This window comes from Stegodyphus dumicola, chromosome X2 (assembly GCF_044657685.1).
Source record: "Stegodyphus dumicola isolate Sdum_Otavi_A_Nest chromosome X2, ASM4465768v1".
Lineage (NCBI taxonomy): Eukaryota > Metazoa > Arthropoda > Arachnida > Araneae > Eresidae > Stegodyphus > Stegodyphus dumicola.
In genome coordinates this window covers 123969258-123987499 of record NC_140781.1, presented here as the reverse complement: position 1 = coordinate 123987499, position 18242 = coordinate 123969258, and the positions used below count along the sequence as shown (strand labels likewise).

Sequence of the window (18242 nt, the reverse complement as noted above, 5' to 3'; positions counted from 1 at the left end):
CTGTTGTTCTGCATACACACTATGCATGTAGAACTTCCCCACGACACATATACGTTTTGTGATCTACAAGAAAAAAATTGTTGCCATGACTTTTGCCCCAACCCTCGTATTTAAAGGGAGAGAATGAACCTCAAAATATTCCAATTTATTTATTAACCGATTCTTCAAAGATAAGTTAAAAAGACGGCAATAATTATCCAAAATTTTGAAATTAAATATCTTAATCTGTTTTTTTCGTGCGGGAGTCGAACGTTTCGTTTTTCATTTACCAGGAATATAAATTTTGCTAAATTTAAGTATAGGGATCAGCAGACTGTATAAAAGGTTAAATTTCGTGAATTTTATAAAATTGATTTCTTTTTTGAATGACATTAATTTTAATGACATTTTTTAATGATTTTTAATGATTCATTTTTAATTTTAAAATGACAAAATATGATTATTTCTTTCTTTTAAAACAGTTTTTGGATTTGGAAGTAATGTCTACGATCAACGGTTACGCAAATAAAGACCGATTAAGGACGTTTTGGACATGATATATATTTTTTGTATCACATTGATCACATTTGCTACAGACTTTATAGTTCGAAAAAATAGCGATATTGGAACAGCGTACATGTTATTCGAACTATTGGTTAGATTAGAATCAGACTCGGTAATTTTTTTTTACTTCGTTTCCTCTTACTACTACTATTTACCCTTTATTCTAGCCGCACAAACGGTATAGTGGTTAGGGTAACCTACTGCGATACAAAAGGCCAGGGTTCGAATTCCGGAGACGGTATGGATGTTGTAAATTTTTAGTGCCTTTGTGGCATGGGGGCACTCTGAATACATGGCATGTCGAAAGTCCTTCCCCGAAAACTCTCTCGAGGGGTTGGTGGTAAAGAAAGAGGAGTGGGGTTTTTCACCCCCCCCCCGGATGCTTTCCATAAAAACTGGGGCGGAACTGAGCGAAGTGTACTGTCACCTGTATGGTGCTCAAGGCTCTAGCCAACGACAAGCGCAATCTTGTACTCCTTGCCATGATGCATTTCGTGGGCTTGATGTTACTGTCAGACAAGTGAGATAAGTCTCATACAACACCTTTATTCTTCATCTCGCATGCTAAAATAGTCTACTTGTTCATACAGACATTTGCGTGAGCATGATACGAGGCGCGACTACTGGAGTTCTAGCTTCAATTAGCAGTAAGCCAATTTAAATAATACATAGCATTCATACAATGATAGTGTGCTACCTGAGTACGTTTATAAGAGTACTCCAAAAAGGCAGAAAACAGCTGAAAAGCATAGTATAAAATATGACAAAGCTTTTTGCAGAAAAAGGTAAAAACGGAAGTAAAGATGTAGATTGGTAAAGTAACATCGTAGTAGAACACAAATTTTTAAAAGTACTGGCAGGCAGGTATTTTTTCCATTATTATATAACCATGACGGTATGAAGGGACAAACATTACATTTATTTTATACTTTTATAAATATTTAGTATCTCTCAAAAACTTTGCTAACTTTCCAGGTGTGCATCTCTTTTATATACCTCGAAGAAAAATTTAATTTAAAACGTGAGGGAACTTTCACATTGAAAAATATTTTATAAACTAATGTTTAACAAGTCAGTTGTAGTTGTATAAATAATCAGGCACTTTCATCGGACAAATCTTAACTGAAAAGGAATGCACTGGTAAGTTCGTAATTAATATAAAATTCAATCCTCAGATATACTGGTTTCATGAAGTGTCAATATCAGATATTTATCGATACATTTTTTAAATATTTATATACAAAAACATTACTTTGAATGAATGAACTAACAATTGCTTTTTATTTTATTGAAGTAATCTAACAACATCATAAAAGTATTTCATATTTGACAGATTAAAATATTTACTTCGATGACACTTATCTTTTTTGTGTTTTAGGATTGTTCCAGAATCTCCCCGCTGGCTGTTGTCGAAGGGTAAACTAGACAAAGCAATTCCTATATTAGAGCTTGCAGCAAAAATGAACAAAAAGGATGTAAAGGACCTTGAAACTCAAGCTAAAAAGATCTGTTTCCTAGAAAATGAAGTACATAAACAGTCTGTTATAAGTTTAAATTCAAATATCTAAAAATTTATTTTAGGTCAGACCTTGATTCATTAAATGTACAGCAAAATACTTTACGTCTGAAACATGGGATCAATTTCTATAAGGCTCATTATCTCTAATAGATGTGCTCCTTTCAGTATCTTATAACAAAACATAAACTTTATAATGATTCCTCATGCAACAAAAGTGTTATTTTCCTTTCTCATACTTTGTGATTTTTTTGTACATGTATACTATAAAGGAGACAAGCATAATCGTGCAAATCTTTTTTATAATATTCTATAAGCATTTTTAAAAGTCGAACAATCGAAACTTCGAGTCAACTTCGACATCTTTAAAGATTCCAGATTAAGAAACTCAAATTTCTGCGACTTTCTTGTCACATGAATCTTTCAAATCCTAAAGTAACAAACAGTTAAGCGTTTTAAGGTTTAGAAAGCATATTTTTATTGAGGTCTAATAGAAGCGTTCATTTTTGAAGAGAAGAAATGAAATGCAGAGTTAATGAGAAAAAATCTAATGCATATCAATAATGTTGTATCAGTTTAAAAATGCTCATTGAAACTATTTCCTTCAATGGATAACAAGGAAATTAAGAATTTATATCTTTATGTTTTGCTGCTGCTTGGTTTGCATTGATATATGAAATATTTCTTCCTGTTTCATAATATTCTTTACTATAGTGTAAGGAAAGTATTTTTCATGCTAAATAAAAGTGATAAATTTTGTATTGACTGGATGATGTAAACTTATAGATGGGGTGCAGACTGATACGAATACCTGCGAAAACGTATGCTGCATTTCCCGCTTTCAAAGAAATTTATAGCCTGTTGATAGTGAAGGAAAGTTGTCAGTGGCTCAACAACTCTCACAGATGTTGCATGCGGCCATCATACTCTCTAAGGGATGCTAAAATGTCTAACCTGGCAGATTCCTAAAGAGCCATGATAGTTAGAAAGAGTTTACCTGGAGCCTCATATATGAAAACAGCAAAACGTTCAGCTATTACGGCAAAGTACGGGATAAATAGTAAAATGGCTTCTTCAAAGCACAAAATGGACAAAAGGCAAAGCTGACTGATAAGGAAGCTGGATGTTGAAGATCATAGTGACTCTAAAGTCGTTGTGCCATATAAAATCCAAAATGAATACTTATCTCTATTACTCCGTTTCAAACTAAACTGTCAAAATGGAAACTCATTTCTGCAAACATTAATAGTAGAATAGCAATTCTTAAACCATTGAGAATATCACGTAATTCTTTCAAGCGACTTAAGTGATACAGAGCTTATCAAGGCTGGACCCACAGCAATGGCAGCAAGTCTTCTGGTCTGATGAATTAACATTCAACTTATTCCTGACCATCGGACGCATTTGTATCTAAAGAATGACTAGAGAATTGTTGACATCTACGGGCCTGTTGCTGGCTGTGAGATATGGAGGTGGCTCCCTGTTGTGTTGGAAGCAATATCTTAGACACACTTGTTATTCTTAACGAGAAGACCAAAGCCGATCACTTTCGAAGCATCCTCGTGGATAATGAATGACCATCCTTTTGCCCACACTTTATTCCCTGATGAGCGACCGCATTTTCAAAGCGAGAATGTTTCTATCCATACGGCTAAGTGTATTCAAGCATGGTTCAAAGAACATGACAATGAAGTAGGATATTTCACCTAGTCACCTGAGTTTCCTGATTTAAAACTTGTAAAACGCTTGTGGAGATATTTGGAGTCCAAACAACTTGCTCGAATTCCGCCTTCAGCTACACTTTGTTATAAGATAACTCTATGCAGGAGGAATCAGGATATGCAGGATTCCTAATCCCTTAAATGTCGTACAAAACCTCTCTGTGTCCGTCCCAAATTGCACACAGTGCGTACTTCAGTCGAAAGGTAGCCCTTCCTCCTATAAATAAAGATTTTTGTTTTTTAATTTAACTGTCGTTTGTATGATTTTGCACCCCATCTGTACGTGTTTAGCTGCTAATAGAGCATCTTTCATCCAGACTGTAAATTTGAAGCTGCTGCACTCCACCCATTCTTTTTACTTTCAATGTAAGAAGAATGAGCTAGATGCAGGAGTAATTTATACTATACATTGTAGTAACTTATACTATACATTAGTAACATTGCAGAGACATTAGGTATATTTTTGGAAGTAGGAGAATTGAAAAATTAGCAACCTCCTTCTCCGGGAATCGAACCACGGACCTCTGAAATACCGGCTCAATGTGCTAATCACTACACCACGAAGGCACGCTAGGAAGACGAGAGAAATACCGTATAACATAAATTATTTATCATAGGAATTCTGAGTTCATTCGGGAAAATTTAACCCATAGTCATATAAAAGAAAACATGGCGTATAAAGGAAACGTCATATAAACGAAAACGTAATTTATGACATGGTCTCCTTCAAAAGTCACTGTTCTTAAACAGTGTTATTTCATAAATTGTAGTTCTTCTACGTTTAGAAGTGGTATTTTAATGACCTTCGGTATTCTCCATAGCTGGAGAATTAGCACAACACATTTTGGAATAAATTTCTTTTTCCGAATACTGATAAAGGCAACGACAGAATATTTCCCTCACCAAGGCAGTTTTTAACTTTGTTTTCTAAAGTAATTATTTACACATAGATAGCCCTTGCGTGTTTAACTATAATGAATTAATCAGCCAGCTACAATGAATCATTCTTTATAGAACAAAATAATTTTTGACACGTTCTTAGCTTAAAAATCTGAAATTATATTCTTTCTTTTTGAGTCCTGCATATTAGTTTCTAACGTACACATCGAGTCTACAAAGTGTTAAAACTTGTACTGTATGGAACTATCGTGTTTTCCAGTGCGTGTTCGTATGGTATTCTTCCAACTAGCAAGTGGAAAATCTGCGGTTCAAATCCGAGCAGAGCACACTTCGTTTTCTGTATTTCTTGCTTTTCGAGATCTAATATACACTGAAGAGCCAAAACGTTATGATCACCTACTCAATAACGCGTTGCGGGATCTTTGGCCTGCAAAACATCGGCAAATCACCTTGGCATGGTTACCACAAGTTCTTAGTTGATGACTGGAGACAAGATGTACCGAATGTTTAAGCAGTGGTCACACAAAGTCGAGATATTCCGACATGGTGGTGTTCGAGATCTGAGCTGCCGCTCCATGACATCCTAAATGTGCTCAATCGGGTTAAGCTCCGGCAAATCAATTGGCTAGGAGTAATTGGAAATCATCTTTATGATCCTCGAACCACTCCAACACAATTCGAGCCTTGTGAAATGGGGCGTTGTCCTGCTGGAAGATTCCATTTCCAGTTAGGAAGAGAGATGCCATGTACAGATGCAACTGATCCGCAGTTATATTCAGATAGTCCGCAGCTTTCATAATCTGTTTTACCACAACTAAAGGGTGGCAGAGCCGCCCTTGAGAACGTCCCCCAAAGCATAATACCGCCAACATCAGCCTGTGTATGACTTACTGTACGGCGTGGAGCAAATGTTTGCCTGGACTACGGCGTACCCTGATACGACGACCATCGACATGACGAATGAAAAATTGTGATTCATCCCGACCAGGCAACTGTCTTCCACTTACCCTTGGTTCAGTCTTGATGTTCCGAGGCCCCACTCAGGTATAGTTAACAATGACGAATGCTCAACAGTCGCACATAAGTGGGACGTCTGCTGCGGAGTTCCATATCCAACAGTGTCTACGGAACTGTATGTTTCGAAATACTTATACTTGAACCTCCATTTTATTGGGCTGTTAGCTGAGCCACTGTCTGAGGCCGATTTTACTGTTTCAAACGGACAGTTTCCGACGTCCTTTTTCTTTGATGAAGCCTATACTTCCAGCACATTGGCGTCTACTACTGGTTTCACTGTCATATCCATTTTACATAAATACTAACAACTACAGATTGTCAACAACCTACCAGTCGTGCAGTTTCGGAGATACTCATTCCGAGTCTTTGGAGTCATTCTGAGCACAATCCACTCTGTATCAGATTAGCTTAAATCTGCAGCCTTTTCCATCATTCTCAAAAATAACTATAAGAATGATGTGTTACTTTCTTCAACACATAGAAAACATTCATAAAGAAGTTGCACAGAACTATGTAATTTTTATTAATTGTTTCATTACTAGCCAAATATGGCATCTGTTGTCTACTTTCCATGCATCAAATGAAATCTCATCTTGAAGGGCACCATTTGAAAGCATTTCAGAAGAGCAAGTTCAATGGGAATGAAAGAATATTTCAAATGAGTTCTACGAAAGCATTCGGAAACTCTATGAATGCATCCAAAGGTGCACTGGAAAATCTTAGAAGGAAAGTGTATAGAAGAGATTACAGTGATGAAGGTGTTTTTAATTTATCAAATTTTCGAAATGTATGCATTCGGTCCTAAACTTTTCTTTACTGTGTATTTATTAATTAATCCAACTGAGGATTACCATGGGCTGTACGATTTTTAAATAATTAATTTTCTAATTTAATAACAGAATTTGATCTTTAAAACAATTTAACAAACTAAGGTGTACTAATTTAGAAGTCACACAACAAAAACCAGCGTTATATTTTCAAATGTTCACAATTGAATCTGCGAAAATTTGAAAATATAACGCTGATTTTTGTTGTTTGACTTCTAAATTAGTACTTGTTCAGCGTGTAATTGTATCGTAAAACTAAGGTGTGATTGAAAGCAGAGTTTTTAGAGTCCTTAGCTTAGACCAAAGCAGAAGGCATAAAAAATGTGCATTGCCGTCACGGGGATTAGAACTCAAGATCTCTCGACTGCTAGTCGGACATACTTCCAATTACACTAGGAAGATATATAGTAGGGAATGAGAGAATAGCTTACAAGTTCGTTGCAAAGGCAAAAATAAGTAATTAGTTAAACTATGCGTTGAATGTTTTTTCAAACAAAGATTTATTTATTTATTTTTATTTTTTTTTTATTTTTTATTTTTTATTTTTTTTTTTTTCATTTTATAAAAGTAATAGTCATTGATTTTTGCAATTTTAGATATTTTTAGTGCAATTCTTCTATAACTTCTAGATATTTTTCTAAATGCTGAACCAAAGTGGTATTAAAAATTATTACCACAAATAGTATTGAAAGTACAGGATCTTTCAGTATGAGGAATACAAATATGTAGGAGGTGTGTGGCGTATTCAAACGACTCGAAATCTTATAGGAAATGGTCACATATGCATGCATTAGTGTATATATAAAGCATCTTGATGAAATAACAGGAAGTATGGGAATATACATTTCAGTAATATGTGTATACGTAGGCTGTCTGAAAAGTTTCCGACCTTATAAAGAGAAAAGATGTTTTTTCTACAAAATTACCTGTATTTTTCGACATAGTATCTTTCTAAGTCGATACATTTCTTCCAGCGATGCTCCCCTCTTTTCGACCCGCCCAAATAATATGTGGAATATTTCTCTGTAACGTCTCATTTGACGAAAATCTAGCTTAGGGAACAAAGAAAAGTCACATGGTTCCGGGTCTAGCGAATAGGACGGGTCGCCAAGCAGTTTGTAGAGTTATGTCGAGGAACCTCGTGAACTGTTAAGCGAATTATCGCTTAGTTCAATAACAGAATTCGTAAACTGAAGAAGGGTTAATCACTCTCTTTATTCACCAAAAAATAAGATGAACAGTCGGCCCCTTTCTTTGGGCTTAAACTCAAAAATAAGAACTATGACAAACTAAGGGATTTAGCCGAAGCTAACACAATTTTAACGTAGTTGGCCCGTAATCTAAACTAGCCGGTGAACTATCAAAACGCATATAATATACGGCTATGTGTAACAGCAACTAGAGACTTAGTTCAAAGGCAAACGCACGCTACTCAGTATTCTTAGCTTTCTCTCTCCAAGTAAGTTGAATTTTCCTTTAATACTATTTTTACTCATTTGCATTCGACGCGATTCTAAAACCTCATTCCGGTAGGGAGTGTAAGTTAAAAAGATGCAAGATAGGAACGCACAATTAAATTAAAATAACTGTTATAAAAATTAAAAGTATACGTTACAAATTCAAATCGTAATTCATGGATTTTCTCCATTGCAAGCGCTGAGATGTGAGATGGAGCATTGTCTTGGAGAAACATTTTTTTTCTCTTGAAAATGTGGCAGTTTTTCCGCATTTTCTGCCTTTAGCTTGTCAAGTAACGTTGCACAGTATGCTCCGGTAATTGGTTTTTCCCTTTTTAAGATAATCTATTGAGACAATCCCATGGCTGTCCCAGAAAACTGTTGCCATCACTTTCCCTGCAGAAGGAACAGTTTTTGCCAATTTTGGGAGCTGATTCTCCCTTTTCAGTCCCCTGTTTTGCCTGTGGTTTTGTTTCTGGGCTGTAATGATGAACCCAGATTTCATCTACAGCGATTAATAGTAAAAAAAACTCCGATTTATTGCACCTAATAGAAAGGTGGAATTGCTCATTCGGACATGTTTTAGGTCCAAAGTGATCAAACGCGGCACCCAATGTGTTGCGAGCTTGCGCATAGAAAAATCTTAGTTCAATATGTGGCAAATACGTTCTTTAGACACCCTAATAATCTCTGCTATCTTTGTAACCTTGATTCGTTGGTCGTCAGCACCGTTTGGTAGATTTTAGTGATGTTTTTCTCAGTGGTTGCAGTTTTTGGCCGTCCTGAATGTTCATCGTCATTCAGTCTGGTACGGCCACGTTTAAATTCAGCTGAACAAGTGTCCTCCACAAGCAGGCCTCACATCCTCGGCGTATGGAATTCCAAACGTTCTGTAAAATTCCTGGCTTGAATCGAACTTGCCCAGCAGTTACTGCAATGCGTTTAAGTAGTTCCTCTCCGCTGTCAATGGAGGTGTCATATAGTATTGTTTTCATGTGTCCCCAGAAGAAGTAATGAAGGCATAATAGGGTTAGCGATCGAGCAAGTTAATGCACCGGACAATTACGTCCGATCCATTGTTGGCCCAATATAAGGTCTAAACGTCCCCGCTTACCATATGAATATCAACTAAGTCCACGTTCCTATAGCGCGGTCCTATCCGTGTTCTGCATCCGTGTTATAAATGATCCTTTCCTGTGAAATTTCTCGGACCAGTACATCTACCATGTCAGGAAAGCATATCCAACCCATCACTGCTCTTTGATTCTGAGACGTTCGGGTGCATCTCACTCCTTTTACAAGTTTGTAACATTGAACTCAGAGACTCCCTGCATTTACAACTTAGGCAGTATGAATACGTAGAATGTTAACATTTTTTTTCTTCTAGGAAGGAAACAAAGCATCTAAAGCATCTGTTTTGGACCTCTTGCGCACACCCAATTTAAGGATGAAAACTTTAATTTTGTACTTCGTGTGGTAAGAAACTTTCTTTACTATAAGAATATGATTCTTTCGGAGGAATATCCTGCATCATAAGCCTAAATATATGTCTGCTATGTGACACTGAAAAATTATTAAAATTAATTGAAATCATTTTTAAATTAGGATGCTGATGTAAACGAGTCAGAATTAAAATAATAGGCACAAACTGCATAATATACTAAACCGAACTGGATGGATTTTAATTGAATGTTTTTCAGAAACGCGCATAACACGGAAGACCACTACGGCTATGAAAAATTAAAACGGAAAATTTAATTTGTGTGGCACAAATATCTTGAAAGATACTTAAAATATGATGTAATAGATTTTTCAGAAAGAGGAATGTGATATATAGAGACCTGATTTTCCAAAGACTTGACAGTTCCAGCGACTTCTAAATTAAACACAATTTCGCATAAATTTTTATTCTTCTACAATAAACGTAACACAGTTAGTCAAGAATTTTTTTTTTCAATTCTACTTCTTACTGCAGAAAAACATTCAAACGACAGCCACTCTACGTTTCGAAACGACTTTGGTCTTCTGTGGAGGTGGTCGTTACAGAAATCATAACTAAGGTGATGTTAAATAACAATATTTATTTATAAAATTAAAGGCTACTTTTAGAGATGGTCGTGTGCGGAAAATTGCCGAAGTGAGAGATTTTAATATATTTGTAATGGAAATCCACGCTCAGCCTGCAACATAGTTTTCAATAAATAAAGCTCAGTTACTGGCATTACAGTTGTGAAACAGAATTTTTCTGAAGAAAGCAGAAGTTTATGTCTATCTCCCTCAATTTCAGTCTGGCAGTTGAATATTTTTTAACTTTTCATCTGTTACACCTTTTTCTAAACATACTATTTTGTTGAACATTTTATAATTAGACAACTCTTCTTCATCAAAACTTTTTACCTTCCAATAGTTAAGCTTGCTCACGTTTTCTTCGTTCTACAATATTTCTAAGAGATGGCGTATTTAAAATTATGCAAATACTTTACTTTCATTCCCATTTTTTCAAGCATGAAACGCGTTGGAATTCAAATCCATAAATTATTTCATAAACTTACATGTCCTCCTTTGATGGGAAGGGATCTCGAGAGTGTGTGTATCTAAAAGTTCTAATCTTATTTGCTTTTTAAGTCTAATCTTATTTGGACCACGAAAATATTACCCAAAAGATGGTCCCAAAGTAATAGAAATACTTAAATAATTTGAAAAGTATGGATAGTAGCATGATTCGATTTTTACAGAAATGTGTAGAAATTCGTGGTACTTTTTTTTAATAATAAAAGATTTTATTTTAAAATAGTCACCATATTTTTAACCGACAGTTGGTACTTCAGTAGTGTTAAGTTTGAAAGGTGTTTTCGAAAATGGTTGTCCCGGCATGGCATGACACTCTGAACAGCATTGAAAGGAGTTCAGTTGTAATTCCTGTCACATGAAAGTAAATAACGTGCTTCAGTATGACCAATAACGTCAAATAACCTCTATATTTCTCTAACTTGAAAGGTACCTATTCTGACAAAAACATTTTTCGTTATTACGAGTAAATCAAATTTCATTCCTTTCGACGCATTTCTGTGAAAACGCATCGTCTTATTGCTATACTTTTCGAACTAGTGAATTTTTACTTCTTTTTCTGTTATTTTTGAATCATCTGCATTTTCAGGGCATTATGGAGAGGTATTAACAAAATACACACCAACTACTTACAAAATCTGAGATATATCCTGAAGCAAAACTCTGTCCTAAAATCCAGGACAGTTAGCACATTTGGACGAGTGGCCATTTCGGCTAATAGGAAGAATGTCCACTTCCACTAGCCATTCATCCTTAACAGCGAGATCTCATGAAAAGTAAGATTAAAAACACATTCTATTCCAGAAAAAAGTATTTTAATTCTCGAAGACTCAGAAATGACAGTAGCATGCTCCAGAGGCTATCTACCGAAGATATCATTCGTGTTATGTAGGCTGGGTTTAGTCTAGAGATCTTCTGGCTGATATTTATCTCCGTAGAATGCTCTTCTATTCAAAGAAGTCCAGGTCTAGCAGAGCTATGCGTGTAAAAGCGGGGTCGTCCACGAAAATGAAATGGAGCCCAATAGCATTTCACAGAAGACGTAAAGGACGAGTAACAACATGATACTACTCACATTAAAAAACTTAATACTAAAATTCCTGCTCTGTTATAGGAGTTACTCTCCCTTAGGTTTGAAGGATGACAGCATGTCCCAAGATAAAATTATATTGATGAGCAGGTACGCTATTGATTTTCAGGCGTAATACTTTTTATGTATTACAATCTACACCAAATTTCTCTCAAGATATTGCTACGAAGGTAACAGCAAACCCAACAGATAAATTATCTGGTTATCGGCTGCCAATGATGTTGTATATTTAAAACCATTTCACGGTCTTGGCTAAAGTCTTTCCTCTTGGATGATCTCTGCCTGATCATTTAGGAATGTCACTTATTTTTTTAACTGTTTTCATAACATACATACCACCTGTTAGGAGGCCTGCATCTATGAGGACATCTCTATTTAGCTCTGGCCAACCTTAAGTCGGTATATGCCCCCTTTATCTTAGTCAATAATTTAAATCATTGATGGATTATTAAATTTGATCGATTACACTGAACAACCAATTTGAAATTTTGTCGTTGTCCTTGTTTATAAAATGCATTTTATATGGAAATTTTGGTACTAAATATGAAAACTACAATGAAATTCAAATACGATTTTTATTAAATCTTTAAAAACATTTTTAAATACACATTATTTATAAAAAAATATTTGGAAGTGCTTTTCTAACATTAAACCACCAGCTGAGTTGATGTACCGCCTGCTATGTGACTATCAGCATTTGTACTCAATTGGTGGAGCATTCTATTGTCGCTAGTCCTAGCCAAAAATCTCTATAGAATATTAAAATTTGTAGCGGAATTTATAACGTTACTTCGGAAAATGCGTATTTGCGACCTGTGGTTACCCTGCCAAGACTTTGACTGTGCTGTATGATGATTTTAGCAATGTTTTATGCATTGTAATTCTAAGTTTACAGAGAATGTTTTATCTAGAAGTTAAGGGTAACTTGGATATAAGAAGTTATTCTGATCTATTTATACTGAACAATATCAAATGGGTATATTAATGTACATCATATGTACTGTTCGCATATTTGCAGAGTTTCTGTGTAATATTTTCTTGTAATATTCATGGTAATCACTTGTGTTATTCACTTATTTACGTTTCGCTTACAATTCACTTATGTAAAGTCTGCCTGATAACTGAAAGTGACACTGAGAAATACAAATCAGTCAGCAGAGTTGGACATTTATGGGTTCATCGAAACACATGTGCGGTTCAGTTATACACAAGACACCAATTTATATCTCCTTGGCATTTTGTACCGGTTACTGTTACAGAACGCTTAAGGATGAGACTAGAAAGATGATACACTACATCTAGAGTATCTCTAACAAGCGTCCAACAATAATCAGCACGCATGGAAGGTCCCCTCCGTTTCCTTGATATCTTATTCCATCTCTGCAATGTCTTGGTGAGAGTACTCACCGTGTTTATCGCTAACCGCACCGCAGTTATGTGGGAAAACTTCTAGATGGGAATCAAGGAAATGTATTTTCAAAGACATATTTCAATCTAGTTTCTTATGCGATAACAACAGTTCCTCCAAAAGGTCAGTGTAGTTTTCGGACCTCTTATTTTCTAGGAAGTAGCTACTTGTCGAAAATTTATCCAAGCATTCTTCTTGTCACCTGTTAAGATATTTTCAAAATATTCATATTCCTCGTTGAAGAGATTTCCTATCTGTGGCCTAACAAAAATGTCTTCCTTTACTTTTGCTTCACTTAGCCAATGAAATTCCCTCTAAGATAGTGAAATGCCGGGCCATTTTTATCCATCGCTTTCATAAAAATTGGACATTAGCCCTAATTTTACGTATAGTGATGGTAGCAATATCTTCGTTGTGTCAATCAGTGGTTTACACTGCACGTACTTTTCTCCTGGTTCCAAGGAATGTCTAGCAGGCCATTCTTTCTTTTTTAAAATCGTCTGTCCTTTCTTGACTATCCCATTCACCCCTCCCCCCCCAAAAAAAACAGCAGAATTTCATGTATCCTTGCTGCAAACATAGTAAAAGAGCGACTACTTTGAAATCTGCACGTACTTGTTATTTACAGTGCTCGTATTCGATGCACTTTAGGAGATCGTTCGAACTTTGTACGATTCCTTCATGTGAACAGCGTGGCCAAAAGGAATCGGCGGTAAATTATTTCCGATATGTAGCAGAACAGATTTTAAGTTTAATAGCCCATATAATATATATTTCTCGTGTGGATTGGTGCGTGAGGAGAGGGGTGGCAGACCCCCGGATCCCTCCCGGGATTCTCTCCCTCAAAATTGGGGGTGGAAAATAGAAGTCCAACCTCTCTTCGAAGTAGGCTCTGGCAACCATTGTTCCATGTAATATGGACAAAACAACAACAATATATATATATATATCAAATTCAAATCATCTTTCGGCAATATCAAATTTAAAAAGACTAAATTCTAAATTACGACATCTCCGCGCATTTAATAAATGAATGGAAGATAGCTTGAAAGAAAAGAAACAGAAGCAAACACTTTTATTTCATCTCATGTAAAAATATAAACCTTCCTTTAATTAGGAAACCTTGTGTAGCAGTGCTTATATGCATTTTCTAAATTTTATTGCAGAGTATGTTTCCTTTCCCTCTTTTAAATCAGAAAAACATGTTTATTATTACCAAAAATATTGCAAAATTCTGAATTAATAAACATTTCCTTATTTTTTAATTATACCCTTAAATTGCTCTGATATTGTTTAATTAGTTTAATTTGTATGTACTTGATTATTTCATTTATTTATTACTGTTTATAGAATTGCTATTCATATATTTTTTCCTGCATGGTTTTTGTTATTAAAATTGTAAATTATTTTTTCTTTGTTTTTGACAAATAACGAAATCTAACCCTTAATGCGGCCTCCCGGTTCCTGTACTTATATCCGGGAAAGTTCTATGTTCGTTATGAAAAAAAAAAAAAAAAAAAAAAAAAAAAATTAAAAGAAGTTTGACTTCTCTACGAAAACATTTACCGGGATATTTAATTTTAAAATTTGCAATTTTTGGTGTCATTTTCAACATGCATTGAGGAATCGGTTATTCAAATTGGAATAATTCGAAAAATAAGTTTAAATTAAATGCATAAAAAATACGTATAATTTAATAGTCTGTATAAGGAAGTCATGTGGTATCCACATGAGATTTATTTTGGCTCCGCATTCAGAAATGAGATTATTATGGTAGTCTTGGATGCAACTTTCTGAATTCTTGATGTGGGAAATCGTGGACCTACCCATAACAATGGCCTTCCCTGTAACATTCCGCTTATACCTTTCTTAAGAGTTTTAAAAATTTATAACATCTGTTTACAGTTTATCTTGAACAGACAAAACATGCTGCTTACGCTTAAACAATACGACTGAAATTTTCGCGAAAAATGACCTATAAATGCATGCGTGCTCGCATGTGGAAGTCGATTTCTGTAGTAACAGGGAAGTTACTTCTCAGTTATATCACTGTAATCTTCTTAGTTATAGTATGGTAATCAAAGCAGGAAGAACATAATTTTATGATGGTTAATTCCATGTAAAATCGGTCACACGTATATATCTGCATATATATTAATTTGCATAGTGCACTGTGCAAAAGAAACGTGTATTCTTTAGTAAACTTTTATTTTGACTTCAAAACCCAACCAAACGCGTTGCTGTGACTTTGCAGTCTTAAAATACCACTTGACACTAATCCTACAAAATTATTATTTTCCAATTTTATTCAGTTCAAGTAAATGAGTTTCTGCTATTTTAATGTAATTGAATAAAAATATGAGAGGTGTATTGGCCTATCTGGATGGATTGGCCTAACGGATACGGTCTGCTGTTCTCAATCTGTCCATCGGTGATCAAATTTCATTTGTCTGACCACAATCATTTTTCTACACAAGGAAACTACAGATTTGAAACAAATGAGTTCTGTGATTGATTCGTAAATTGCCAAGTTTCCATCATTTCACGTCAAACAGGTACGCGAATTACATCCGTCATTAAAATTTTACGCAGCTCCCAGATTTCAGAATTCTTTTTTGGGGTTTTGGGGAGTTTGGGTTTGGAGGGGGGGGATGGTATCTGCTAAATTAATTTTCGACAACAGCGTTAAATTTCGACAGCAGCGTATTAGTTGCTAATGAACTGAAGGTGATGAAAAAAAAAGAGAAGAAAATTTCAGAGGATATACTTTCAATATCTTTTATACGCACTACGAGTGGCCCCGGTTATTCACACAACGCTGCCATTTTCCTTCCAAAACGCAAAATTCCGCATAGAAGGACGGCTTTCCAATTCTTTACATGCGAAAATTTCTGCTAGCTCTTGATATGTCAGATTTCAGGTTGGATGTACATTGGAAGAAAGGGGTCAAAGTACAAAGTGGTATAATTTTGGAATTATAATCAAGAAGATGCCACTTTTTCATGACAGTTTGGGGAACTTGAAATTTCAGAAACTCGTTTCACTCGAAAGATTAGAGTACTGGCAAATTTCTTCTTTTGCAAAGTCTGTTTGTTACTAACAGAAAAATATGCTTATCAAAAGGTCCAGCGCACCCGTAGCGTATACGTACTAAAGCAGAAAAGCTTTATTGGTAGCAAAATGAAAACAAATTTTATTCAATAAAATGTAAAATAAATTGTCAAGGAAATATAAAATTTATAAAACAATGTTACCATTAATGTGTTCTTTTTATTTAATAGGATGACAATTGCTTTTACATATTACGGATTGTCTCTGAATACGAATGCTTTACAAGGAAATGACTATCTAAATTTCTTCCTCTCGGGCCTCATGGAAATTCCAGCAACAATATTCTGTATGCTAACACTGGATCGCTTTGGCAGGAAGAAACCTTTTATATTCACTTTAATGGTCGGAGGATTATCCTGTTTTGGATTCGTTTTTGTCCCTGAAAGTAAGATTTATTTTCATTATAAGAATTCTGTAATAACAGGCAATACCTCCTCACCGGAAGTAGGATAAATAAAATAAAACGAAAATTTATTTTACGCAGATTAATTTCATGTAACTTTAAATTATTTATAGGCTTAGAATGTTTTATTAGGATATTTGTTGCCAATCCGTGATATTTATTTTGCTAACCGGTTCTGGTTTTAAGCTCACTATTGGATCCTTTCCTCAAATTTTACACGACGGCGTTTCCAAATATATGCGAGTTATAGAATACAAAATATCCCATAATTACTGAATATGACAGCCAACATCACTGAGCACTACTTGTAGTCGCATATAGATTTATGAACAACAGAAACAACATTATCTACCAATATACGACATCACAAATTTCATATTGCCACTGACTTAACTCTGATATTGTCACTTTGTCACTGAATTCTCGGTTTATAAAATTTCTAGCAGCTAAGCTGGTTTCCTCTACTAGCATTTTATACTACGAAAACGAACTTGAACATTAGTAATCTTAGCACTGTAATAAAGTAGTAAACTGCAAAAAGGTGAAATGAGTGAGGATTATAGAGTAACCTCATTATAATTTCATGCCGGATTTCAAATCTGTATGATTTTGTGGAAAATGCCTCATAAAAAATTTACCGTGCAAACTTACACACTAAGTTCCAATCAAGTTTAAAATTGAGTAATTAATGATATATGGGTTATTCAATTTTCATGATTTATTAATCTTAACTGTTCCGTGATGGCTAATTTTAGATCATGATTTATCCGAGAAAGATTTCGTAATTAATTTCGGACAGATGAAACAAACCAACTTCTCTATCATTCGAGCAAGATCAAAGTGAATAATTATATTACACTGAAAAATCCAACTTTAAGATGTTTTCTCGATATTCCCGGGCGCGGAGATTCTAATTCTAAATTACGACATCTCCGCGCATTTAATAAATGAATGGAAGATAGCTTGAAAGAAAAGAAACAGAAGCAAACACTTTTATTTCATCTCATGTAAAAATATAAACCTTCCTTTAATTAGGAAACCTTGTGTAGCAGTGCTTATATGCATTTTCTAAATTTTATTGCAGAGTATGTTTCCTTTCCCTCTTTTAAATCAGAAAAACATGTTTATTATTACCAAAAATATTGCAAAATTCTGAATTAATAAACATTTCCTTATTTTTTAATTATACCCTTAAATTGCTCTGATATTGTTTAATTAGTTTAATTTGTATGTACTTGATTATTTCATTTATTTATTACTGTTTATAGAATTGCTATTCATATATTTTTCCTGCATGGTTTTTGTTATTAAAATTGTAAATTATTTTTTCTTTGTTTACGATGAATGCAATTAACTTTTTCCTTCTTTTAGGAAGGAAAAAATGCTATAACCGTTTAACCAAGCCAAGAACTTTTTATTTCAAAATGCCATCAAAATTTCCACGTAAATTTTCCGTATAAGAGTATAATGTTTTCTGGATGTTATTCATCCTGAAAATTAATTAAAAATTAGTCAAAGCTAGTATAACAAATTGAAGATTATCTTTGTAGGAATCTTTATAGGAATGTATCTTTGAAGAAAGGGCACGATTGTTTTTATTTTTTAATCTTTAGAACATTTTGAATAAAACTGAAAATAAATGTAGTATCATTCCATGCTTGTAATATGTATATTCCAAATT

At 34.6% G+C, this 18242-nt stretch overlaps 1 protein-coding gene across 4 annotated transcripts in view; it reads left to right on the top strand.

Moving 5' to 3' along the window:
• Nucleotides 1-18242, top strand: part of LOC118186380 (organic cation transporter protein-like) — a 237290-nt gene that overhangs the window by 193294 nt on the left and 25754 nt on the right. For all 4 annotated transcript variants that reach the window (XM_085809366.1, XM_035356458.2, XM_035356460.1 and 1 more), the window contains exons 6-8: nt 1922-2069; nt 9369-9457; nt 16329-16543. In XM_085809366.1, coding sequence (XP_085665492.1) covers nt 1922-2069; nt 9369-9457; nt 16329-16543 — 452 coding nt within the window. The remainder of the gene's footprint in view (nt 1-1921; nt 2070-9368; nt 9458-16328; nt 16544-18242) is intronic.